Here is a 27,014-nt window from a genome sequence, read left to right as displayed (position 1 = left end):
GAATAACCATTTTATGGAGAATATAAAGAAATAAATAAATAATATTAAAACTTTGTTCACACTGTAAGATCGCATTGATTGTCTTTTCCAGGTGCTGTGATTTATTTATTAGACTTATTCTGCAATTCCAATTCCAACATGGAGCAACTCTCGGAGTCTGCTGCCGACCTTATGGCCAAAATGATGGCAGACAAACTTCACGGACCTAAGGTACATACTTCAATTGTGTATTAACAATTATAATTTTTTTTAAGGGGATATTTCATCATCTTCCCGATAAGCTGTCAAAATAACTATCCATTATAATAAATAAATACTCGCAGTAGACGAAAAACTCGGCTAACTTATCCGATATATTTGTAGCCACTTTTCATATGTTCCAGTACCGAATGGGAAACTCGGACTTTATAAATAAATTAATCGTAAATCGAAAATATATGTTATCCTATGAATAGTGCTTTTGACATATACATACCAAGAGGATGATGATATACCCACTAAGTTTACAATGAGAATCATTTAAACCAATTATTGCATATTAGTAAAAGTGGGGTGTTTTAAATCAAACGTCCCCGGAACCGCAGTGCCACTCTATTTCAGATTAACCATTTTTATTTCTGAAAAATTAACTCTTCAGTTACCAAATAACATTTGTTTAATCCCCCAATGGCGGTTAAATGGACTAAATATGAAAATAGAAGTTCATTCAATCGGCTTAAAATCACTGGGAAAACGAGGAGTGATGGAGAAAGCCTTACCTTTTGATTGGTTTTTTGAAAAATCCCATCGCATGAATCACTTAAAATTTATAGGTGTACACCTCGTGTCACAATTCATTTTGTAATGGATGGCACTAAACCTCCAAACAATACTTATTATGAGTGATGCACCATTCAAAAGATTGATTTGAGTTCAAAGGCGAAAATATGCGAGAGATGCAATGATGATCCTAGTTTTACCACGACAATATTTCAAACAACCATATGACATGTGTGTTACAATAACATGCGTGAACAATAACTTTCCATATCACTGGCATAGGTATGTAGTCTTAAGCCTTCTTTCTTATTTGCTTATTTCTTCCCAGGTTTGGAGGAACAAAGGAAGATGACAATATTTTGAACAAGACCTTGGGATATGGAATAGTCCCAAAACTGTTTCAATATTGAACAACATTAATCTTATAAAAATCTTGTAAATAATATCTTCTTGTCGCAGGTGAAACTCCTCCTGTGCCGCTATCTCCCGGCCATATTTGCAGACGCCATGAGGTCCGGGGGAGCTGCAGCTGCCGCCAGAATGCTCAACACTCCTCAGCAGCATCCAGAGCTGGTGTGGAACACGGAAGCCAAGGATAGAGTGTCAGCTCTCATCGCAAGGCATAAGGACGAGTTAGTATTGCTTCAATTATCTCGATAAACTTGATCAACTTATGTGAACGATTTAGCCTGGAGAAACTAACCATCATTGGTATAGGCATTGTATCTTGGAACAGTGATAAACTTGGTTGCCCCATTTCTAAATATACTATACCATTGGGTAAAATGTCCAGAAAACGCCAAAATGGCCTGAACTGATATGTATGAATTTATGATTAAAAAGAACCTCTGTTTTGTAATGCATTATCTTTGGTTGCAGCCATTACTCAGCCCAGATCCGAGACCCCTCTTCTCCCTGCACGGCTGCCATGTCCGAGGGAAGCGGCGGGGTGGGTGGTGCGGCCTGGACGCCTCCCGGGGAGGTGGTGGTGGGCGGAGTATACCTGCGCCTCTTCGTGGCCAACCCGCAGTGGGCGCTGCGCAGCCCGCGCACCTTCCTGGCCGACCTGCTGGACTGCACCATGTCGGGATTGCAGAAAGGCGGACAGGTGTGTTTTTTTATTTGAATTATTGTACAACATTTATTTACAGTAAAAGATTTCTTTTTAAAACAACTTAACATTTGGGAAGACAGGTATACAAAAAAGGGTTGAGATTATTTGCGGCACCTTCCAGAGTGGCATATATGCTCAGTATCGCCCTGGTGGACCATTATTCAAAATTGAAAAGTTGCTTGAAATGGCTTTGGCCGTGTTTGGTGACCAGATCTGAATAGCCATGTACTTCCCTACCTTCTTCTTTTCCATCTCCTTCCCTTCCCCACTGCCTTCAGCCTCACAACATGAGTATCAATCCGTGATTTTAACAACTAGACCTTACGCTGTGTCCTTCTCTACTTAACCTACCTTATTATTTCTGCAAACAGAAAACTGTCTATGTTACCACGTAACTTCCTACTCTTATCAATTTCACCCAGACAGTTTATTTTGACACCTCAAGAGCCCCCCTGTCTGTACAGGGGAGCTATGTCGCCACCCGGTTGGGCAGCTTTATGAGGCGGGTTAAGATACTAATATGTGAACAATGCTTCAAAGCATGTTCATTGTACACGCTTCAGCTGTCATATCCAGACTCACACTGATTCCTTCTGTAGTCTAAACCCGCCTTATTCTCCAGGGTGACCTGATGGAGCTGTGCACGCAGGCCCTGTGCGGTCTGCTGGGGGCGCAGCCCAGCCTGGCAGACCTGGTGGCGGGTCGAGGACATCTGCCCCGCCTGTGTCGCTACCTCGGCTCCCAGCCACAGCATGCTTTACCCATTCTGCACACTATCTCCAACAGTCAGGTGAGACTTATCAACCTAATTTAAGTCTTTGTAATATATTACATTTATTTTATGGACTTCTTCAGATGTGACTGTTTTAACTTAAGTTACAATATGCACTGGTACTATTTTGTGGCTTGAATCTGCAAAATGTTTAAATACATGGAATGATTTTTTTAACTTCTTGCTTGCCGGTGTTGCCAATGTGTCAATGCAACATTGCAACGACATCCAGCATATTATTATGTTATCTATTTATGTGTGTTTATACTATAAAAGCTGTTAGCATATTTAAATGAACCTTAAGCCCTTTCCAAAAATTTTCAATCAGAAGAGGGATTTGAATTACTCGAAGTTCAGCACAAGTCAGGTGAGATTTGTCACTGTCATTTTTTAAGAGTTTTTGTTTAGAAATGTACCTTGTATCAAGTGCCAAAGATTTCTTTCACAGAATTTTGCCCTATAACTTTCCAGTTATATATTGATAAACTACCAAAATAGTGCCCACAAACAGACAGATGCGATAGCGAATTTGTTTTATACTATTTAATAAAGAAAATAATTTGATTTGAATGTCTTTGTTTCCAGTTATGTGTCAGCACACTAGCGCAGACAGACTGCATAGTTGGACTGAAAGAAGCCATGAAGACCAAGAAGGAACTGATAGGATTGGCTTGTGAATCTCTCTCCAGGATATTTAGTAGTCCCGCCAACACTGATGAACTTGTACTGCAGGTTTGTTGTCATTTTTATATATTATTCACTCAAGATCCATTACTCCAGGTAGCATAAATATTACTTTAAACTGTTGGTTCCATATCAAACATAATATGTAATATTATATTGGGATCATTGTCTTTGTCATTCTCTACCTGAGGGAGTATGGTTACTTACTTCCCGTAGCTTTATCCTCCTGACTTTCTACTATATCTACTGATCAGAAAGGATACAATACATATCTTTGGTTTGATTTCGTGGATGATTAGAAAACTTAGCCACCATGGAGAGTATTCGTTGGGCAGGGCAATCTTGTTATCGGAATCATTTTGGATCTCGTTGTTGAATCGAATCGTTTTGGACGCGAGGTCATATATATCATAAATTTGTGTCCAGGCTCTAGAAACGGACATGGTGGGCCAACTTCTCTCTTTGCTGGACGCCTCAGGCACGTCCGGTCAGGCAGCCGCGCAGGCCGTGTCCGCCCTCAAGGCCATGGCGCGCTGCGTGCTCCACGGTGACCGGGTGCGCGCCGCTCTGGATGCCTGTCCCTCCTGGCAGCGCTACGCCTCCCAGCGGCATGATCTCTTCATAGCAGACAGGCCGGTGCAGGGATACCTCACTGGTTAGTAGTAATAACGCAGCAATACAGTCAGCCAGCATCCACTAAGGATAGACTGGTGGCCGAGCCGTGACCACAATCAATATTTTATTATTTTTTATTTCTTCATAATTTTTTTTACTAACATAATAAATTTTATTTCGACATACTAATATTGATTAATATCTTTGCTGATGCTTTTGTGCTCAGGAAATATATTTGGCAATTACCCATCCCCACAAGCTCTGTGGTCATTTAAGAGCAACAATTCCTAAATCCTAGTGTATAAAAATTGTATACTTGTCTACTCTACAGGGTGTCTTCTTTGGTGGGTTGCATATATTGTAGGTACATCTCATGAAAGACCACCATTTAGAATGAATTATCTTTAGCCATGTTTGTTTACTAGGTCTGAATAGTCAGGTACTACCTAACCTTCCTCCTCCCCATCATGTTCCCTTCCCCACTCCCTACAGCCTCACAATGTACCCCAATGGAGGTTGCCGTAGTCCAACTGGCTCCAGGGAGTTAGTGGCAGTTGGGACTCTTGTGGGTAATCACAATTTAAAAAAATATATATAGTGGCGCTGAAGATATCTGTTGCCCTATAGTTGGAATACTGGTTTGTGGAGCCCAGCAGAATTATTTTCTGTGCGTAATCTGCATTAGAGACGCAGACTGAAGTAGGAGCATTGAAGATGAGTTTATCCGCTGGAGCGATGGTGTCATATTTATATATATATACATTTCCCAAACTATTTAACTAATACCATTTCTCAAAATATTAATATGGAAACATGAAACTGCTTACTGCGGTTTAAATCCCATATTTTAAGGTTCATTTTAGCAAACTTGGCATAATATGCCAAAAATCGATTGAGTGGTTAAAATATGAACAAACTAAAAACAAGGGGAAAATTCACCAGTACATCTTTTTTCTTATGTGAATACCATACAAGAGTCAAGAGAATTAAAAATTATTTTTCTAGGCGGTGTTCCTCAAACTGCAGGATACCTGACGCAAGGCCCCACCTCCAATATCACCTTGCAGCCCCCCCCGGTCGACTGATCAGGCTGCACCGCCTCATCTGTACATTCTACCAGCTGCAAGCCGTCTCCCGTGTGCAGGGATGCATTCCACCTCGTGATAACAAATGCAATTCCGCACACGCTTCAATAACTGCAATACAACAACACTTGCCAATACATTATATTTTCCCACTTCTGACATGCTGTGAAACCTAGAAACACTTTGCTATGATCGCATAAAGAAGTTACAAGGATACTACATTATAATATTAAATTAATGTGTAATTTTAATGTACATACACACATCATTTAATGGCTCTCTATTTCATGTTTACGAGATTCTTTTTCTTTTCTTTTTTAGATATTTACATGCAACCAACAATAAAAACAAAAATACAGAAAATCATTACGGGTTTAGTGCGCTTTTGTGTAGCTTAAATTAATGATTTAAAAATGTTTTTATATAAATTTACTGTACATAATAATGGTGTTACGTTTTACCGTGGTTTAAGTATATTTTTGAACAAAGTCTTACCCAGTATTTGGATGTACACATTATGTAGTAGATTTCTCGATAAAACACGTGCCTTTGTCACCCCTAGTGGTGTATTTTATAAAATTCTTAAATGCTTTGTGTTAAATGTGACTAACACGAAGACGGCAGATAAAGAAGTATGTACCCACAATAGCTATGTATTATGTATTTACTTGTATCACCGCCATCTTATTAATACAGGACATGCTGTAGATACTGAACCGACAGTTGTAGACACCTGTGTTCGGACTTCTTGCACTGGGATCTGCCACAAACCCAGCGCAAAACTACAGCATGGCCTGTAAAAGATGGCGGTGCTTCTATTCAATAAAAATACCAGAAATTGTCAGAGTATGGACTGTAATTAATTACGATTACATCATCAATAAAAACTGTTTGATTGTCATATACATACATAAACTTGTACATAATTATGTATCACTCTTTTCTGCATCGTAGTGATATTTAATCAAAATATGTCTATGTGAATAATTATATGTATTATTAAGTCAATTTGCTTGCATGTTATTTACAACATTTTATCACATAACGGTGATAGGGTTACAATAATTAACTTAATACTCAGCTTAAAAACAAAGAATCATCATAATAACTTCACCTAAAACCTTTGTTGAAATTATTATAAATATAAAACAAAGTATTTGTTTAATTTAATGAAATTATTGTTTTTAACTTTTCATTTGCTTGTTTCACTCTTTTTACTAATACATATATTTATTTTTTTTATTTTGCTAATACTGAAATTTATTTTTTTAAATTTTATGGATAAAATCGATTATTTATAAAATAATGTTGTTATTAATAGTCAAAGCAAAAAGCGTTCCAAAATTTTCAAAACATTCCAAAATAAATCAAAAGATATTTAGTTCAGGACCAATAAATTAAACTTCACGATTTCCTACTGCACAACATTGTCTATAATGTGTCAGTTACCAATTTAATACTAAAATTTTAAAAAAGACTATATTTATATGTACAGCCAGATGGAATATAACGTGGCAACAACTAACTTTTTATTTATCAAACAGAAACTAACTTTCCTGGCCTTATTTTGGTACCGGACTAATTAAATAGATTACTTTCTTTTTTTTCTATCTTAATTTGTGTTTTTTCGTAGCATATTCATAGATAATGTATATTTTATCTTTAGTTTTCACTTATAGGCTTGTCTAAGTTCATTTTTATTTGTTACCAAAATCATTACTTTAGCCATTATTTTATTATATTTTAAACAAGGTTTGAAGGATATTACATTATACACCACGGATATACATATTATGTATTTCAATGATATTTATAATTTAATGTGTCTTTGTTTTTTCGGGATATTAAGTCAAGTCACATTATTTATCTATATATTATATATAGCTAGATGTATCCGATGTCATGATATGTATTATTTCGAAACCTAATTTTAATTAATAATTTAGTGAAGATCTCTAATGAACTAACAAAATAAATCTTTAAATCAATACAGGTAATGTTTTGTTTATTTATTAATAATAATGTGGTTTACCAAGAATAAATTAAATGAACATTTTCTTCGTGTTAACCACTTTTTATAATTTATAATAATGCAACATTTCAAGAACTTTCGGAGATTTAAATTTTGAACATTAACATTTTTATTTATATAGATGTCAACTAGTTTTGGTTATATTCTGACAAATAATTTTAAAGTTATTCCTGTTCTCCTAAGCCCTACCCCTCTATGTCCTCTTTTAATATGCTTTCTCTCTCATTAGTTAACCTTTTATATTATAATTTAAATGTCTGTTCTTAGTTATAAAAATACTCCTGAAGAAAGTTAGGATATTACTGAAACTGGTTGACATAATGTATAAATTATTATAAAGTGATTAAAAACAAACTAACTTTTCATTTAATTATAATGCCAAGCCACAAAGTGATTTTCTTCGCTAATAATAAATCATTGTCTGATGAAATCAACCACAACACAAGTTTTGTTCCTAAAGGTGTTGAATAATAACACAAATAACAATTAAAATAATTTAGTTATCATATCCTTTTTTTTATAATTTCGAGTGTTACCATTATATAAAATGTAAATATAATTATGTCATATTCAGTACCTTATCAGTTTCTTGCAACCCTGACCAAATAAAATAATTTTTTATTGTTGTCGATGTTCCATCTTTTTAAAGGAATGTTTTATTATTTCTACCACCAGTGGGCAGCACTGCTAAATGCAACTCTTTTAGTGATTTTTTTTTGCTTTAGAAGTGAAAAGGGTTGTTATGGTAAACAAAAATCTTACTGATGATAATACATGTCTATCACTTATGTAAATGTTATTTTAGACTATTCAGTCGGCTGCGGACTGGCGGTTTATAAAATATATTATGCCTTATAAATCAAAAACATCTTCCAAGCAAACGCAGTGACGATAATCTGATATTATATTTCTGGGAATGGTCAATTTTCAGTTTTACGCGGGAATCTAAAGATTTAAGAAATATTCATAAAATATGCCACTTATAACTGCTTTTATAAATGGTGGAGTATTGCCTAATATTAGCCATATCATTATCCATTGTGTAAATAATAAGAGCTTTTATAAAACATTGTTTAAGTGAATTTTTTACATTTTTCATGTTTTGTCAAAATAAATATATACACCAATCTAAAATGTTGGGTTTGAATTTGTACTGAACTAGTTGGGGCTTACTTTGTAAAATGTAAATGGCGCTCGAGCACTGTAACATTAATATTATTAAAATGTGATCATTACTGAATAAATTCACATAATGTAAGAAATTTAGTTGACAATATCATAGACTACTGTTATAAAAATCACTAATGTGTAAATGATAATAGGAATTAGTTGAAATTAATAAATAAAAAATATAAATTGCTGAATTTCATTAATCGGAACCCATTATTATTTCTTTGTTTAGTAGCGATGGTAATAGATCTGCTGTGGTAGTGTAAAGCCTGCGGTATGCCACACCCAAATAAAAACGGCAGTTAATCTTGAATGCTCGAATCAACCGTTGGCTCTAGTAAGCTGGCTGTCATGCTAACTATCAATCTTTGGTTATTCCTTTGCAGTGACGAAAGTCTTTTTACAATACGACAGATTCCAAAACTAAAAAATTTAACTAAATGCAACAGAGTGGTACAAAAGCCAACTGAAAAAAATAATAAGATAATGTAGAGAGAAAAAATGAAGAATTTTCCTCTTATGCATTCAATAAGTAGGAGTATGGTAGGAGGCTTTGTAGATGCACGCACAGAAGGCGGTGCATGGAGCTTGCGGGGAGGTCCGCAAGATGGAGCCAGTGGCCGGTTGTCGCCATGGACAGTGCGAGGGCTCTCGGACAATCTCACTGGCCCAGATTCCAATTAGCAAGCTTATAGTTAGGTCGACTAACGAGTCACTAATATAATACGCGGGTTATTAATAAATCGCTGATTAATATTAAAGAACCTATTATTTATAAAACTCCTTCCAAGATGAGTTGGAGACTGTTTGTGCGAATACAACAGAGTATGAACCTAATTATTTACTAAATGAAAAATATTACTTTTTTTTAAACAGCTTTAATTGAGTTAAGTGGTTTAAAACAAAGTTGTAAAAAAATCATTTATATAATGTCAAGCACAAAGCGTTTGCTTTCTTCGATAATTATTTACTATTAAAACCATTAATTTTTTTTTTTTTTTTTTAAAAAGAAAGACAAACATTCCCGGGTTACGAATAACCCAACAATATTTGAAAATCTCCTACTACCACCACAGAAAGCCGAAAATGTTGCTTGTGTTGTGATGGAGGACTTAATTACTTCGAGTGTTTCCTTTACGCATTTAACTATGAAGCAGGTACATGGAACAGTTATGAAGTAGTATGTAGGTGTCAATAAGGATTGAGCTTTTGTACCTACTCATAAACATAATCTGAAAGCAATAAATATTAATTTATTTAACAAATTTTGTTTTTAAATCTCATTTTCTGTTTTGAGTGCTGTCTCGGAAAATACTGGTTCGTTTTTGTTTTGTCTATCACAATAAATCAATTCAAACTAGAACTATCATATCCGTTGACTTCTTGGTTCTTCCCAATATACTAATTGTGTATCACTTTTCGAGGAAATCGGTTCAAGAAAACGCCAAATACTTTAGAAAGGAATGAGGACCTCATAAAATATGTACTTCTTCGACTTGCACTAAGAAAAACATCCAGTGATGCAAGTTTATTAAGGCCCTGTAGTAAGCGTTCAAAGATGGTTTGAAAGGGAGATATGTAAATACGAAGAGGGATGTTACCCTAATATTAAAAAACGATAATAATTAAGCGTAAAATGGCGAAAATATTTAATAAAACACTACTCGTTTGAATAGACCAAAAATCTCACGACAAATGCTTTAGTTGCATTTAAAGATAAGATTTTTTCATGCCTATAACATATTAAATAACGGAACAAAACGTGTTTTAAATAATTTTCGGAGCTTACTTTGAAGTTTTTTTCTATCGACGGTAATTCATATAATCAATGTTTCGGCAAAACGAATGTAAAGATATTATCTTAAAAAATTACTTTTTTTTTTTTGGAACTTAAAAACTTAAAGAGTTAATAATAAATGATAATAATAATTGGATGACTTGTATAGCGCCTTTTTTGTGCGTTAACTCTTAGGTTTGGTTAGGTTTTACGCCGTTAACGAGAAACTTGTTATAAATCGGTAGAAATTGGGTATGCTAGGCTTAATATCTATTTGTAATTAAAATGCCTCAATATTGTATTATGCGTTTGTGCTCCTCGAAAACGTCTGGACAGAGGTTTGTACAGTAGTCCAAGTGAAGTACACTTCCAACATAGTTTGAAGTTAAGAAAAATGTGGATTGCGTTCTAAAGAGATAAAATTCTCATTTTTGCAATATACCCTTTTTTCCTATTTATGTGATGCCTCTGGAATCTGTTCTTATTGTTAGTACAGTCTAATTTTAGCAAAACAATATTTAATAGCAATTAAAATATAAATAAGCATGACTACACCACTGTAACTTCACTTTTCAACTTTCTGCCTCCAAGAAAATTGTTTGAAAATTATTATTTCTGTTTCAAAGTGACAATCTGAAATTATACAGCCAAACTTAATTTCCTATCTTATTCATAAAAGTATGTGTAGATACATACAATAATATGAAAATAAGTTGAGGTTATTAACAACTTAAATCTTCCTTTCACCTAATTACTTTGTCATTTCTATTTCTCAATTCATTTTTTAACTCCTGGACACTCCAACCACCATATTTATGAACCTTTTTATAAAACCTCAAAAGAATATAATATATATGTATTACTGTTTCACATAGCTGTCGTATCATGCAAATGACCATACCAGCGCCATCTGCTTAAAGCTTTCCAGATTATCAGCTACTCAGTATGTGTTGCTGGTAAAACAGGTTGTAAAATGAAGAAAAGAAATGTTATTCATTTGCATTTATTTAGAAAAAAGATTATTTTGTTTCAGTTTAACAAATTTCCACGACATAATTCCCTCGAAAGTAGGAGATTGTAATAAACTTAATAAATTACAACACTTTCAAAATATATGTATAATAACAAACTATAAGATTAAAGCGATTCAATTTCATTTGGTCGACGACATTTCGTAACAAAAGAGAAATAGCAATGAGGAGAAATAATTTAAGGACACAAAACTGCCATCTCAGAAAACAATTTCACTTCTAAATTAAAAATTTGTTTCTAAATTAATATATTATTATTTACTTATCATGGCCGCTTGTTTCTTGGCTTTTACAAGATCTACTAATTCTTTGAAGCGTTTCATGCAATCTTTCTTGTTGCGGTTGGGTATGCACTCGGCGATGCGATCCCAACGCTCGGGTGTGCTAACTGGGTACGTCTTGATGGCTTGCTCCAGCAGACTCTGCTCCATCTTGCTCCACGGAGAGTCGTCTTTCTTCTCTTCCTTCTCCACGCTCTTTCTCTTGATGGGCTCCGTTGCATCACCGTTTGTCAGCTTCACTTTGGGGGTCTTGTCTTGTGCTTTCTCTGGGGCCTTCTCAGGGGCTGGGGAAGGGGACGGCGAGTGGTTTCCATTGGTAAGAGGCTTCTTGACTTCTTTATTACCGTCGAATGACATTGAAATGTCATCAGTTACGGCGTTGGCCGGGGGCTTCTTCTTTTCTTTTTCAAACTTGTCGAAAGCCTCCTGGTTGGCCGCCACCTTCAGAGAGCTCTTGGAGAAGTCGGAACTTTGCAGATCTTTAGCTTTACTGAGGACGTCCTTGGAAGAGAAGCGGCGGTGGTCCTCGAAGGTGCCGTGTTGGTTTACAAAGTTGGCCACCACCTCCCAGCGCTGGTTTGTGCCGGCAGGGAAGAAGTTAACGCTCTTGATTAATACTTGCACCAGCTCTGGGGACCACTTGGGTGGACCAGTTTCTGCGAATTCTTTCGGTTTGTCACTCTTCTGTGTAGAATGTTGCGATCTCTCTTCGTCTAGTTTAGCTTCTGTTTCATTCATAACTCTATCAAATATGTCTTTTCCGCAACTCGATTGGGCAATGGTTTTGTTGAGATCTTGCAGTTCCACTAACTTCAGCATTTCGCAAATCTTTTCCACAGCCGACATGTTGTCGACAATTTGTGATTCGTTGGAAATATAATAGTTGTTGGCTTTACAATGGTCCCTAAAGATCTTGCGTTCCTTCTTCATATTCTTCTTCACAATCTCCCTCTCGGCACGGAGCACATCAGTGCGGGCCTTCTCCTCCTGGTCAGCCAGCTCCTTGGCCAACTGCGCTTCCTTCAGTAGCCTGTCTTCTTCGTTTTTGCGAGCTTGTATCAAATCCTGAAAAAATCAATTAAATATTGTTAGGTTATGTTTATTTTGTTAGATCACAACAAAGCTTCTCAGAGACAGAATTAACATCTGAGGATTCGAAATTAGGGTAATCATCAGGATTCAAATGACACCAGATTATAACCATCTGATAAAGGTGTGGTGACTATTAGAAGTGAACTAATTAACATATAGAATATCATAATAGTGTGTTAGCAGCAGTATCAAATTACAGTACAAACAATACAAGATTGCTAGCACATGACAAAGGATAAAAGAATAGAAGCATGGCCAACATGGTTACTTGAACAAGTCAATGACATACCTGTCTGGCTTTTTTGGCAGCCAACTTTTTGTCTTTGTCTTCTTGCTTGAACCTCACAATCCTAGGATCATTGTTGTAGGCCAAGTCCACCAAGGTGCGGATTCTGGCCATTTCCTCCTTCTTCCTCTTGCCTCTCACAGCCCTGTTCTGCTTCTCGATCCACCTCCTCTCCTCCCTATCCTGTCCTTTTTCCTTTTCCTCCTCGTCATCGTAGGAATACTCTCTCCAGGAGTCGAAGTCGTACCAGAAGGAGTAGAACTTCTCCACTTGGGTGCGAGGAGTGTCATTATCTCCCAGTTTGGGGACGTTCTTCTTCTCGGACCAGCGAGAGTTCAGCTCGAAGTACTTCGTGAAGCACTTGTAGAAATCCTTCTTGACCTCGGATGATGAAGGGGTGGCGTCATCGAACTCAGGATCTACGGAGTCGTAAGAGCGTCGCTTCTGCGGGATGCCGAGGATCTCGTAAGCCTTGGTGATGCAAGTGAAATAGTCGTCGTCATTTCTCACTTCCTCGCCTTGCGCTTTCCGCTTGTCAGGGTGATGGCGAAGCACTTTTTGCCTATAAGCTCGTTTAATATCTTCTTCGGTGGCTTTGATGCGAAGATTTTTCATTCCCAACACGGCATAGTGGTCCTGTTCCTTCCATTCTTTGGGGTCAAGGCTGCGCAAGTACTCGACGTCATCGTCGAAAACCGTGTTCTCGACTTTGTCGTCTGCCTTTTCATTTTGCGTATAACCTTCAGATCCATGATGTTTGATAGTGTAGTATTTCAAGAATGCAGGGCCGACGCATTCTACATTCCTTTTCACCACTGGCGAACTCAAATCCACAGTTCCACAAGTGTTTTCTCCGTTCACTAAACTCATTTTAGCACTTTGACATAACCTATACACGTGGTGTAAGACAAATGACAACCTTCGAGTCAAATACTTATCAAAGGTATACTAAAGGGATATAAAAATATATTGTTATTTGATCGCTATCATTTCTAAATGATTCAACGCTTGTTCACTACACTAAATCACGTTATCCCGGACAGGCTTTTATTTTTCGACAGGCGGTTATCGACGGGATAGAAAATACGAGAGAAATTTGATAGTTCTACCAACACCAACACGAAGTTAGTTCGCTCGGCACAATGACAGCTGCTCGTTTTTTAACCTCACTTTATTCGCGCTCTTTTTTACACATTCTAGTTGAATGCCGAATAACTAATATCACAATGTCAAAACGCTAGCAAAGCTTTAAAATATACAGATACAATGGTCGTATCCCGAGATTATGCGAAGCATATGGGAAGCAATGGACCTACACGGGCCTTCAAAACCAGAAACTAAAATTCGCAACACAAAGACGGCGCCACAGGTCGCTAGACCACTTTGCTATTAATACCAAAACCAAACTGTACCAAACCGAACGGATTTTTTTTCTAGGAAAAGAATGTGAGAGCAGTACGGCCAGTGCGGGCGATAAGTGTAACATGAGGCTAGTTGCAGGTCAAGGATATTTTTTTAAATGACCATAATAAAAAATGGTGGTAAAAGATCGCATTTGAAAAAATACTTTCGTGTTGTATTCATAACATATTCTGGATATTATCTGGAATTAATGCAGCTGATGCATTAAATAATTGATGCCTTGGTAATAATTTCTGGGTCATTGGAAATTACGTAATAACCGAAACATTCGTTAATAATTTATTTTTTAGCCAGTACATACTTGTCTGTGTTACAAATGTTTTTCTTTCAGTTTGGTTGAGTTTATAAGAAAATTTGACGTGATGAATTGAATACCATATCATTTCCTACGGTTAGTAGTTACTCCAGGGATCCGGGAGCATATAAGCAACTTTAGTTGCGGGTAACTGTTGCCCGCAACTAAAATTGCTTTGTGTGCACCTGGACTTATAGTTTCCAAAAAAAAATTTGCATATTGCAAAGGTTTTAGGAAAAAAAAAATTATTAGCTTTTTAGATGTGTATTTTTTATTTTATTATTCTGTGTAATTTAAAAAATTATAAGCTTGTCGATTTCCACTGCAAGTTTACTAATACGTAATAAAATTATAAATAGCACTTGGTTTTAACTTAATTACTACAAGAAATAACTATTTATGTGATGGGAGATTTTCTCAATCAAAGTTAAGTTTAGAAAACATGCACAAATTATTAAAATAACCCAAAACTAAACCCTAAAAACCTATTTTGTGCATGTTTACTTTATTTTATTTGAGACACAAACAGGACATTTAAACCCTCGACTTAAACAGTTGTCTCCATTTAAGTTGAAATCAAGTGTTATTTTTTAAAGAGTCTTTGCGTGCAGCGGAAATCGACAATTTTACCTAAAAAATAAATTTGTTATTTGATAAACTTTTTTGCTTCGGTATCCTACCTACTAATATATTTTGGAATGGCTTAAGATGAGATCATAGAATATATGAAATAGATCAGTGAGAACGGGCTTTCTATGCAACAGAAACTCAAGATCTAATGGCGCATCCCCATCTTATCTGTTCTATATAGATCAGTAAAAAAAGGCTTTTTATGCCAAAGATAGAACATAGCCAAATAGAAATTGAAACCCAATGTTGAATCAACTTCAACTTTCGTTCTATTCTGAATAAAATCGACCGTGCATCACAAGTGTGGATAAAATAGGATCAAGTGTGAATGCACAACAATTCCTTTACGTTTTCAAAGGTACGCTCTATGAAATAGATTATTGAATAGATCAGGTGCCAGCGTAACTGACTTCAACTTTCGTTCTATGAAATAGACCATAGAATAGATAAGGTGAGAACCTAGAGAAAAATTATTATAATTATTTATTAGATCCACCCCGCAATGTTCCTTATTGCTAATGTCTTTCTCGGGCATCTCCCACTTCTTCCACCATTCACTACTGTATACGACAATGTTACTGCAAAAAAACTACATTACATCGACTTCGACTATTCTGGTGCAGTGATATTGCGTTAAGTATTTCTCAGGCATTCCTGACTTTCTACCATTCTCTAAATACGCCTGGCACTTATAAGAACAAATTTAGAAATTTTCGAATATTTTAAATTATTTATTAAATATTGGTCGACTACTTTTCGAGTTTGGCAAGCACAAACATACACAGGCTAAATTTTTACATATAAAGACTAACTGACGTGTATCCGGTGTTGCTCGACTTTTCTCTACTTTCGGTAAATATAATAGGCTGTATTATTTATATATAACCCTTCTGAAAGAAATTCTCTAAATGATAGTGAAAACTCAAAATACGTTGCGCAGTTTAGAAGAACTAAGCGCACAAACAGACAGACCTGGATAGCGACTTTATTTTAGTATAATAGAGATGTTTTCTCTGGAAGTTTTGATTTTAGCAAGTAAAGTGCTGCAAGGGTTTTAGGAATATATTGTATGGTCTGAATTGAATGAGTGTCGCTTCGGCAACCAAACACATAGATTTACGAAACTATCTTTCCAAAAGAAAGTGCATATCTCTCAGTCAAAACACAGAAACAAACATTGCTTTTTACCCTTTGTTGGTCTACGTCAGTCATACTCAACCTGCGGCCCGCCGAGCTATTTTGTGCGGCCCTCGATACATTTAATATCAGGAACATTTACAAAATCTGGCATTCTATATCACGTTAATTTGAGATTAATTGCGACTTTGATGTACAGACATTGAAACCCGAAGAGGATAGTATAAGTATAATATACTATCTATATAATATTACTGTACACGCTAGATCTCTAAAAAACAAAGATTTGACAGACAAATATATATGCGCGCAAATAATTTTGCTCGGGCAATAAATTTTGCTCGGGCAATATATAAATTTTTGACAGTTTCAAAGCTAAATGGTTATCAGTGTTACTATCCATTTTTAATTTTTTGCAGCTGGAAAAATGGAAAATGGAATCGAAAATGGAATTCCGTAGCTACCCCCCCCCCCCCCCATGGATTTGCTGAAAAATTGCTGTGGGGAATTACACATGATGTTTTTGGCTGTGCGGAATTTTTTTCAGCGAAGTTCTGTAACAACCCCCCCCCCGATGGATTTCAAAATTTTGAGTACTCATTTTGAACTTTTATCGTGGGGAAGAATAAATATTTTACAGAAATTCTCTAACAACCTACCCCCAAATGGATTTCGAATAATAAACACCGTTTTGGCAACACTGACCAGTAGCGGCCCGCGTAGCTTTACAAACATATGAATGTGGCCCGCAGAAGAAAAAGGTTGAGTATCACTGGTTTAATGGGTACAAATTTGCCTTCCAGCTAGTTTGCACCAAGGGCATTCCATGCTAATTGGGGTGATATAGTAATAAATAATAAAGTTCTAGTGTTAACAATTAATTTTAGCATGAAATCTTGAAAAAAAAAATTCATAAATAAGTAGACGGTGAATATTGATAATTTTTTTTACAGGAATTCCTTATTGAAGAATTTTTTGATTCTCCATAAAAAATTCCCTACTAATGACGGTAACGTTCAGAGTACTTATACGTCACGTGCCCCCGCTCGGAATGCGGTTGTTTCAAAAAAATTCAAATTTGGAGAATTTTTTTTTTTGTGAAGAAAACACAGATACAGACAGTAATTAAAAGATAATTTTATAAAACAATAACTTGAGAATTCTCCTGCATCCTAACTATTTCTCACAGATTGACAAATTTCTGATTAATTTGACTATGAGAACAATGAACATAAACTTATCTGGACAGTTAAACATTAAAACGAATAAATATTGATTTATGGAAAAATGGTATCATTTATTATTTCTTTACTTGCTCAATCCCTATTAATTAAAAAAAATTATATATAGTCGCATTAATTCGTAGAATGCGTAACTCCCAAATGTAAAATTTTACAGGAGGCACAAAAAACCTCGTAGTGAAAAAAAATGAAAGACGGTTTATTCTTTTTATTTATGTTTCGAACATATAATATATTTGGAAATTTATTTTCAATCATTAAACTTTTGTAAGTTAAGGCTTTCTATTTCAAATCGGAGTTATGAAGTTTACGTAAAAACCGAGAATGGAGATACGCATTTTACAAAAGATACATACTTTTCTGCGAACAGTTTTATGAACAACCTAGCGGAAAATTTGGGAGATAGGAATTTTACATTTACAAAATAAAACACAACAATGTATGTGTATGTGGAGGCAGTCTATTTAGATGCATTTTAATGATTTTAATGATGCGGAAGGTTATCGTTAAAGGAGTGGTAATCCTTTTCTAATGTCTGTTTTAAGTCTTGTAAATGCTGGTACTTTTCCTTCCTTAAGGGATTAAATCTGACTCTCAAGTGAAATCTTCAAACTCTGGAGATCATTACAGATTCGGCGACGGTTTTGTGCTGGGTGAGATCTACACTGACCGGGAGTAGTCGTGTCAGAGATGATCGTTAAGTGACGCTTGGAGTTGATGAAGGAGATTGTAGAAGAATTTGATCTGACATTGTCGATCACCCTTATTGGCCTGTAGAAATAAAACTCATGTACTTACTAGGGTTTGCAAGACCCGGGCAAAGAGTAGCCATGGCAGGAAACGTTGTGAAAGAGACTCCTCAGAGTGTGAAGATAGGCGGGAGAGACTTGAAAGTGGAACTGGTGAGCAAACATGTGCTTTAAGCGTAGAAACTCTTCATGCTCAGCATCACTTTGGAGTTAAGTGAACGCTTCATCTTGCCCGGCTGGTCAATCCCGAGGCGAGAAGAAAGGACGTCGATAGATGCGTGCGTTCCTGCGTACAATGCAGGACAATTGACCCTCCACCATCATCCCATGAAGCGGGTAATCTTAATGTTGTGACAACCTGGAGTCGCTTGGCAGTTGATGTTACTCATTTCGGTAGGAAATGTTTACTCACATTTATCGATTGCGGTCCAAGTAGATTTGCCGTGTGGCGGGAAATCGAGTCAGATAATGCAGCTTCGATTATCAGACATTTGGAAGAAGTGTTTCGGGAAAGAGGCCCGCCCAAAGTAGTTCCCATGGACAATGGTACTGCATTTTGTTCCTACAGTGTTACAGATAAGTGTAAGAGATGGAATGTTCGTCAAAGATTTTGCGCGGCATACCGACCAGCTGGAAACGGTATAGTTGAACGACATCATCAAACAATAAAGAGAACTGCAGCCAGAAGTGGAAGCGATCCCCTGCAGGCAGTGTTTCGGTACAATCTTTGGCTGCAAAAAGTCAGGATGATCGAGGTATTGCGCTGTCTAGTATAGTTCACACTTCACACTCGTGGAGACACCCTTCTGCGCAAGTGAATATAGAAGAGGAAGTATTGACTGAGCTCTAAGTGGGCGATCTTCTTGCGGTTAAACCAGTAGATGGGAGATGCACATCGTGCATGGAAGGGTGACAGGACTTACTTCAGTCAACAACATCGAAGTAGATGGCATACCAAGACATGTGCTTGACCCGCGGAAGATGCCTGACAGAGAACGGACTGTGTCTGAGGAGAGACGAGATGGAATTGCCGCACGTTCCACCGTAAATATTTTGGGTTTGTTTGAAGAGGACAGTGAAGAACCGGATCCGGATATGCATCAGGAGGAGATCCACTTGCAAAGAGATGGTGACCTTGAAGAAGAGATAATCACAGAACAAGGACCTATTAGGTATTTACGAAACCGCAGAGGCACATAAAACAAGAGAGCTACGGCAGAGCGTCACACGGTGCAGAAGACGTCAGTTTAGACTACAGATACAAAACACTATTCGTGACTTCACAATTAAAATTAATGTTATAAAATGTTCAAAATTGATTAATCAACTTATCACAGTTAATTTCACGGTAAAACTATTACACCCTTAATAAATTTCCTCAGTCAAAAACACAACAAGCGTGCACGGCTCACCGGCCAATACTGAATTAAGGAGTTACGAAGTATTCGCGAGTAAAAATGGCACCATAATTTTACGCAGTTTCCTAATTTGTGTTTATCTAAAAGGTTAATTTTTTTTTAAATTTTCGAGTTTTACTAGTCGATGCGGGTCTAATTTTAACACCGGATGGCATTAAAAACGTATTTTCGAAAAATTTGGAGTTACGCAGTCTACGAATTAATGCGACGATATATATGACTTCCAATGTGTATAATATGGTCACTATAACACACAAATATTGCAGAACTGAATTTTTCACATAACACTGTTTTTCTGCAAAAGTTCTTAATTAAATTACAAATGGTGAAAGAAAACACTGTAGTAAGTATAAATATATTTTTATTTATAACAAAACTGTGAAAAGTTGAGGAAGGTGGGCATAGAAAAATGGAAATCTTATACAATAATTATTAAAATTTACACAATAATAATTTTAAAATATGTATTTCCTAATAGTATTGTTACGAATTCTTGAATTTAATAATATGTTTTGAATGATATTATTATGGTGATTCGTGATTTGTTTTGAAGGAGATAGACCCTAGAATTGACCCCCAATACATCACGCAATAAAGATTCAATAGTGATATGCAAAATGTTAGTTGTGCAAAATAGTCAAAAGTAAACCAGCATTATGACTTACATGTCAAAGAAAATGATTTTAATCACTCAAGCGATTATTGGCACATTATTCCAGTTTGCAAAAACATTTTGATCGCTTGCCATAATTTGCTAAATTTAAAGAACCTAAAAATATGGGATGGTTGGTGAAATCTAGGTGGATTGATTGGATTTAAACCGCACGATGTAGTTTCATATTTCCATATTAATATATTGAGGAAAAGTATTAATGAAGTAATATGGATAATGTATATATATATGAAAAACATCGCTCGAGTGACTAAAGAGATATCACATGTAACAAATATATATATATATATATACCTAGTATATTCATTCGGTTCATTGACTTTTTGTAATAAGTTGAGAGACATTCAGTTTACCAGTTTTTAAACAAACTTCCACTATTTATGTACCACAATCCACAACAATTAAAAATGCAATAATTTTTTTACAAATAAAAAACATTTTTTTAGTCTCTTTAAAACGCAATATCAAACATTCTACATAAAATCAGTAACTACATAATAAAGGACTTATAAATAAAATAAAAACAATTAATATGTAGTATAATTTGTTCAGCACACATATTAGACACATATGTATTACTTCTCTATAATATGTATCTCCACTTTTCTTAGTTTGTGACTTTTCCGTCATGATTTGTTTTATAGCAGCTTTTTTTAACGTTGACTCTATTCCTGTCAATAATTTCCCTCCCTTTAGCGTTTTTTTAGCAATTTGACTGATGATTTTGTTAAAATTGTAAAACATGATAGAAAATTTATACATATTTACATATTTGGTCGTAGATATTTCTAATATATTTTAACCCTGTTGGTGCCAACAATATCACCCTAAGGTATGATTATTTTTATTTTCCTGTAGATACTAGAAGGTACAAATATTCAGAAATATCTGGACGATTAATTTCTTACACAATGCTCACATATAGCTCACTTTAAACAAAAAATATTCAAAACATAAATGATATTGTAAGAAACAGATGCATTGTTGGTAAAAACTATTTCTAAGAAATAAAAACATTTGCAACAGAATAAACACATTATTTATCTAAAGAGGATGTTTGTTGCTAATGAAAGACTAGTAAAGACTGGGAAACATATTTGTTAGCTTAGTGTTAAGACCTTGGAGAGCACATTTGGTTAAAAAAATCTCCTACTTTTTTTTGTTTCTGAAAAGTTTTATTTTACAATTTACATGGTTTCGAAATAACACGGTGCTACATTCCTTGATGTCGTACCAAATGTGCATAAACTGGTTTGTGTATTATGTGATAGTGAATAATCTTTGTAACTATTTTTAAACGAAAATGAATATACAGGGTGTATCGGCACTAACCCGACAAACTTTAACCAGCTATTCCTTAGCACATTTGGAGTAAAAAATGTTATGGGCACTTTGCTGTCCGGTAGCATTTTTTTTTCAATTATAAACAAAAAAATTAAAATTTTCCACACTACATCACTGTCATTGGTATTGCTTTTTGTGTTCAACAGCTGTTATAAGCAAGTATGTCGAAAAGCGTCTTCGCTCTTTCGCACACACTAAATAATTATAGTTAAAAATGAGACGAATGGTGCCGTGCCATTTCGTTGTGATTGTAAAAGTGCGCCAATATAGGTACACACGTGCATTATTCAACGAAATTCGAATAAAAATATTGCCAGATGGGTTTTCAAACTTTGAAAAAGGATAAAACAGTGGTGACATGTGGTGAAAATATGAATAATAAATTTTTTATGAAAAAAAAAACGTTACCGGACAGCAAAGTGCACATGAGATTTTTTACTCCAAATATGCTAAGGAATAGCTGGTTAAAGTTTGTCGGGTACGTGCCATTACACCCTGTATAATAAAAAATAAAGAAATTTATCTTTGATTTCCTAAATTAATTTTTATATAGGTATACTTTTATATAAGGTGTTGGAGTCCAGTGCAAACTTGTTAGTTTTTTATAATTCGCTAAATAAAAATTAAAAACTATTTTTAATATAAATATTTTTAGATATTTTAAAATGTCCGGCTTACAAAATGTAGAAATTCATAAAAAAAATAAAAAATGAATATGTATTTATTATGTAGTCAACAAAATAATAGCGCCTTGCAAATCACTTTTCACGTGTTTCCTTATATAGACTCCCCCCCCCTCCAAACCTCCACCCCCACTATCCCCCCCTAACAACATCTACATAATTATTTCTGTACTAAGACTTGCATACATTTTAAAAATAATGACACAGAGTGTCGAAACAGGTAGCGAATTATAAAAAATAACTAACAAGTTGAAATTGTAAAATACAACTCTTCAAAAACAAAATGGTTCGAAATTGTGAAGTTAAAGCCGAAGAAATATAAAAGATCTACTAGAATAGAAATATAAAGTAAAATCTTTAGCTAAAAGGAACCCATTTTTAAATTAAGTAAGTGGGCTTACCGCCATCAAGTGGTATGCGAGAAAACTGTAACTCCTCAGGCCTCTGGCATATTCTGTCAGAAGGTCGGAGTATTTCCGCTTTGCAATAAAATCCAAATAAATGGAATAATTATGAACATATCCGAAAACTAAAAACTGTTTTTATGAAATACTCTTTCAAATTTTATTATTAGAAAAAAACATATAATTTTTCAAATGTTAAAATTTTGAATGCAAATGTAAATAGTTTTAAAATGGCTCTCCTTACATTAAACTGAACGTCTAAACACTGAACAAAAAGAACTGATAAAAGAAAAGCACACATTTTATTAGACAAACGTATTGTAAATATTATCGTCACTTCACTTTTTTTCGTTTCATATAAAAATAATTAATAAAAAATTCACGCATTATTATAATTTTTTATCAAATTGCAGTCGGAACCTTTGGTTTCATGGAGGTGTACATTTTAATCATTCTGTGGTTAACTTCTAGATTAGAATATAAAGCTTGGTTTTTTCTCTTTCTAACACCGTTTAGATCATACTTGTAACCATGGCAGTAAGGGAGACAAAACCATTTCTATGAGACCATATGAAATGTTCCCAAACGCAAACGAATTAACCTGAGGGGTTCAACAGCATTCCAACATTAATTAGAAAAGAAAAGTGATGTTTTTCTCCCAGAAAATTTTTCAACTATGTATTTACAAGTTTTTACCCTAAACCGACGATAAGTCAAACAGCATTGTCGATACTTTGTTATAACACGATCAGTGGCAGCTTGTACTCAGTGCTGTGCTAAAAATATTTCCAGTCTATCGCTTGTCCATAAGTCAGGTCATGTAAAGGTTAAGGATACTAGCAACTAGCAATTTTGAAGCTTATACCGACCTGCTGGAATTATCGGTATGCAAACTGTGACCTAAAGTGGCGCCATCTCGCCAAAGAGTTTAAGAGGCATCGGTGAGCGCCATTCATGTTTCAGAGAAATATCAATACCATGGTCAGCATCCACCACGCTCTGCGCGTATAGATGATTGACGTTTCTCGATGAGCGATATGGAATTTTCGCTCGCACCACGTGACTTGACAAATGATACAAAGAACCAAAATTCAAGCAGATTTTATTTAACTTAATACTTTCATGGTATTACATTTATTAGTTATTTGCTTTGATTGGTGGTATTTTTATCGGTCGATAATTATTATTTTTAGACTGACCGTAATTTTGGGAGTGTATTGCTACAACTTTCCTTAGCGTTAGCCGCCACTGAACATGATATATAAAGTGAAATAAGTAAGTGAGCAATATCATTTTAATCGATAACAGTATCAAAAATATACATAATATGTAATTGATTGTACATAATGCTATGTTATGTGTGTGAATTATGTACTTTAATTGCGCACACAAGTTATAACATTAATCTTTATATAAATTTTATATTATTTCATAACCTGACCAGAACACAGTTAAACTACATACATACGTATATGTAAGATTATAGTTAAATCATTCATTCACAGCAAAACATGCAATGTTAAACGGGTAAGAGAAAAATAGCAATGTAGTTAATGAGATGCCAACGCTTAAAAGGTTTTGAAGATATTAATTAAAATAATAAAATTATCAAGTAATAAAATCTACATAAATAATCGTAGTACATAATATTGTGTTAGGTTTTTTAATGTAGGTATGTACGTATTTCATCCTGAATGCATAATACATCATTTCCTCATGGTAGTATTTCATTTTGAGTCAACATTTCAAAGCTTTCATCATTAGACAGATGAAGAACACTAAAAGGTTGTTGGAAACATTGATTCAAGGAGGCAACACTACCAACATAACATGCAATACATCTCATATAACTATCAAATATATGGTAGAACCCCGTTAATTCTAAAAAACTTTTATTCCATTTTTTTTTTATTTGTCAAAATTAATTTTCGGAATTATAATTTATTTTGATCCCCACTCGAAAATTTGGCACCTCCAGACATAGAGGTAAAATGTCATAAAATTACCATTCACACAGTTAAAAATCGTTCTAATTTATACTATTATTTTATATAAATCTGAATTTCATAGGCAGGCATCTCCGCCGGAAAATCAGCATCGATTTTTCAATTTACACATGAATACGTCGTATTTTTACGAATTTACTTTGAATACCTGTGAATTTGGACCACCGGCCGCGATACTTCAATCTACAAAGAAATACGTAACATTTTTACAAATTTACTATGAATATCTGAATTTGAAGGCTTTGCGACAGCAAACGATCACAAAATTTCGATTTACACGGATATTTGTCATATTTTTACGAATATCTGAATTTGAAGCGACGAAATCGGTCGCGAAAATTAGATATACACAAGAATAAGTTGTATTATTACGAATATACTTTGAATACCTACCTGAATTTGAAGGGGCGACCACGGAACTTAGTAGAGTATTTTTTCTTAAAATTTAGAATTATGTGGGTATTTGTTCATTCAAAATTTGAATTTCAATGTCCCGTGGATTTTGAATTAACGGGATTCTACTGTACCTGTATGTACCCTAAATAATTTTCTCTTCAAATATATATATACTTACATGGTGTAACCAAAATATATACAATTTCATGAAAGCTTCTTATGGATAACACTTAATTTGTTCATAACATTTCCAATGAAAGTGACTCACAGATATCTAAAACATATTGTAAGAAACTTTCGGGTGAAATTAAAAATAACATTTTATATTTTCAAATAATACTAATGGCACTATGAAGCTGCGCTTGATACAAAATGTCTCATCTATACACGTATACAGACATAGGAATAATGATGATCTATATTGTAAATATGAAAATTGATTTCACGTAATATTTTTTTAATTTCTAACAAATTTTCAAACTTACATTCACAAATTTCATTCAACCGAATACAAACTTGCCTTTACAGGTACAAAATATTGTCTAAAAATAATTGTGCTACATATGTGTACGTCGTATATTTCAAGGTTTATAAAAGATAATGGAAAAAATGTAATTTTGTACTTGATGTGATTTAATTAAATGTGGTTAATATCAATATAAATACTAACTTAATTAAGCGCAATCAGACTTTTAGTGATATAGAAAAGCTAATGGCCAATTAATAGTCATATTTATGTAAAGATTTCAGCTGCAAAAGCATTGGACCATTGACGTAGAATACTTAGAATTATCTGTACAAATACATATTTGTAGAGTTTTGTTACCTGATTAAACAAATAACTTTTATGTGGAGGGTACTTTAAGGTGATAAAGTAGTGAACCTGGGTTTTGAAGAAACCTATGTTTATGCAAAAGCTAGCAAGTCGTTTCACAGCTGGCACAATACGAGTGATATAATCCAATGCTTCTCATGTGGCAAATTTCAACCAAGAAGAATGTTGGGTACACATTTGCAATGCTGCAAAAAAGGATTAATTTGTATGCTAGCTATTCAAAACACTTCCCATAGAAATACCGATAGAAAAAAGGAAACGTTCCCCCAACAACTCCCAGTTTTTGAGCTAGTCACATAACCAGAAGCGCCACGTCAAAGAGTGTTTATTTAGAATACCATTTGAGGGGCTGCAGATGAAGAGATCTGTCGGTCGCCAGAAGGGATACTTTGCGACTCAACACGTCTGAATTCCAGAAACTGAGTACCAGGTTGTACCTTTTCACTATTTTTCACGAGAAAAGATTGATTATTATTATTATTATTCACGGCACACCCCACAGAAACTACAACCCAAAACGATGACACCACCGACTTCAGGTACGATGACCCAGATGAGCTGACTTCACCGAATTCACGAGATTTGATCCCCACGCATACATTGGCTTTGACTCAACTAGTATATTCTACGTCCAGGGTTGAGACATTCCGTACCAAAGTGTCATAAACATGATGGACTAACTAACTAACAAAAGACTGATTTCAATATTTACAAACTGTTGCCTTACTATACACTATACATAATAATTTATTATTTAACTACGACATAAGCAATGGTATGGTTATAAATCTTTTTGGCTATCAGTGCAGTTGTTGGACAGTTGGTCCACATTGTTGTTGGATATCAGTTTAAGGGTTTCGTCTCTCAGGTTGTAGAGCTTCTCTTGGAGATAGTCGGTGATGACCTTTCTTGCCTCCTCGGGTGTGGCTTCTTTTTTTCTTAACCTGGTGAAGAAAAGAAATAAAAAATTAACAATTATTTCACCTCATCCATTTCATCTCATTCCTTTAATAGTAACCCAGTTCCTTTGATATCAGGGTTTTCATTGGATACTTGGCTTTGTTTCCTGGTTCCACGATGTGT

At 34.9% G+C, this 27,014-nt stretch overlaps 3 protein-coding genes across 5 annotated transcripts in view; 1 reads left to right on the top strand and 2 right to left on the bottom strand.

The window, feature by feature from the left end:
- Rme-8 (receptor mediated endocytosis 8) overlaps window positions 1-6,278 on the top strand; it is a 90,251-nt gene extending 83,973 nt beyond the window's left edge. Inside the window, exons 30-36 of the mRNA XM_089639073.1 lie at window positions 92-210; window positions 1,219-1,391; window positions 1,639-1,867; window positions 2,496-2,663; window positions 3,231-3,377; window positions 3,756-3,984; window positions 4,950-6,278. Of these exons, the coding sequence (XP_089495199.1) occupies window positions 92-210; window positions 1,219-1,391; window positions 1,639-1,867; window positions 2,496-2,663; window positions 3,231-3,377; window positions 3,756-3,984; window positions 4,950-5,029 (1,145 nt within the window). The 3' untranslated portion in view covers window positions 5,030-6,278. The remainder of the gene's footprint in view (window positions 1-91; window positions 211-1,218; window positions 1,392-1,638; window positions 1,868-2,495; window positions 2,664-3,230; window positions 3,378-3,755; window positions 3,985-4,949) is intronic.
- Window positions 6,279-11,016: 4,738 nt separating this feature from the next.
- Window positions 11,017-14,041, bottom strand: LOC149418905 (dnaJ homolog subfamily C member 2). The gene is made up of 2 exons (XM_089638707.1): window positions 12,702-14,041; window positions 11,017-12,385 (listed from the first exon to the last, which is right to left on the bottom strand). Exons 1-2 carry the CDS (start codon window positions 13,566-13,568, stop codon window positions 11,294-11,296), a joined length of 1,959 nt encoding a protein of 652 aa, XP_089494833.1. The 5' UTR covers window positions 13,569-14,041; the 3' UTR covers window positions 11,017-11,293.
- An 8,407-nt stretch (window positions 14,042-22,448) lies between these two features.
- The window catches only part of Taz (tafazzin, phospholipid-lysophospholipid transacylase), a 30,175-nt gene continuing 25,609 nt past the window's right edge, over window positions 22,449-27,014 (bottom strand). For all 3 annotated transcript variants that reach the window (XM_089639063.1, XM_089639065.1, XM_089639062.1), the window contains one exon: window positions 22,449-26,875. In XM_089639063.1, the coding sequence (XP_089495189.1) occupies window positions 26,713-26,875 (163 nt within the window). In that variant the 3' untranslated portion in view covers window positions 22,449-26,712. The remainder of the gene's footprint in view (window positions 26,876-27,014) is intronic.

Source organism: Hesperophylax consimilis, chromosome 13 (genome assembly GCF_061612785.1).
Source record: "Hesperophylax consimilis isolate HC1 chromosome 13, BYU_Hcon_1.0, whole genome shotgun sequence".
Lineage (NCBI taxonomy): Eukaryota > Metazoa > Arthropoda > Insecta > Trichoptera > Limnephilidae > Hesperophylax > Hesperophylax consimilis.
The sequence above is the reverse complement of the archived record's forward strand: the minus strand, read 5'-3'. Positions and strand labels throughout refer to the sequence as shown.

Excerpts from the sequence above, each read along its gene's own strand:
- LOC149418905 (XM_089638707.1), bottom strand. The coding sequence starts at position 13,568 with ATGAGTTTAGTGAACGGAGAAAACACTTGTGGAACTGTGGATTTGAGT. Across the intron at positions 12,386-12,701 it reads CTGCCAAAAAAGCCAGACAG|GATTTGATACAAGCTCGCAA; the intron begins GTATGTCATTGA and ends TGATTTTTTCAG.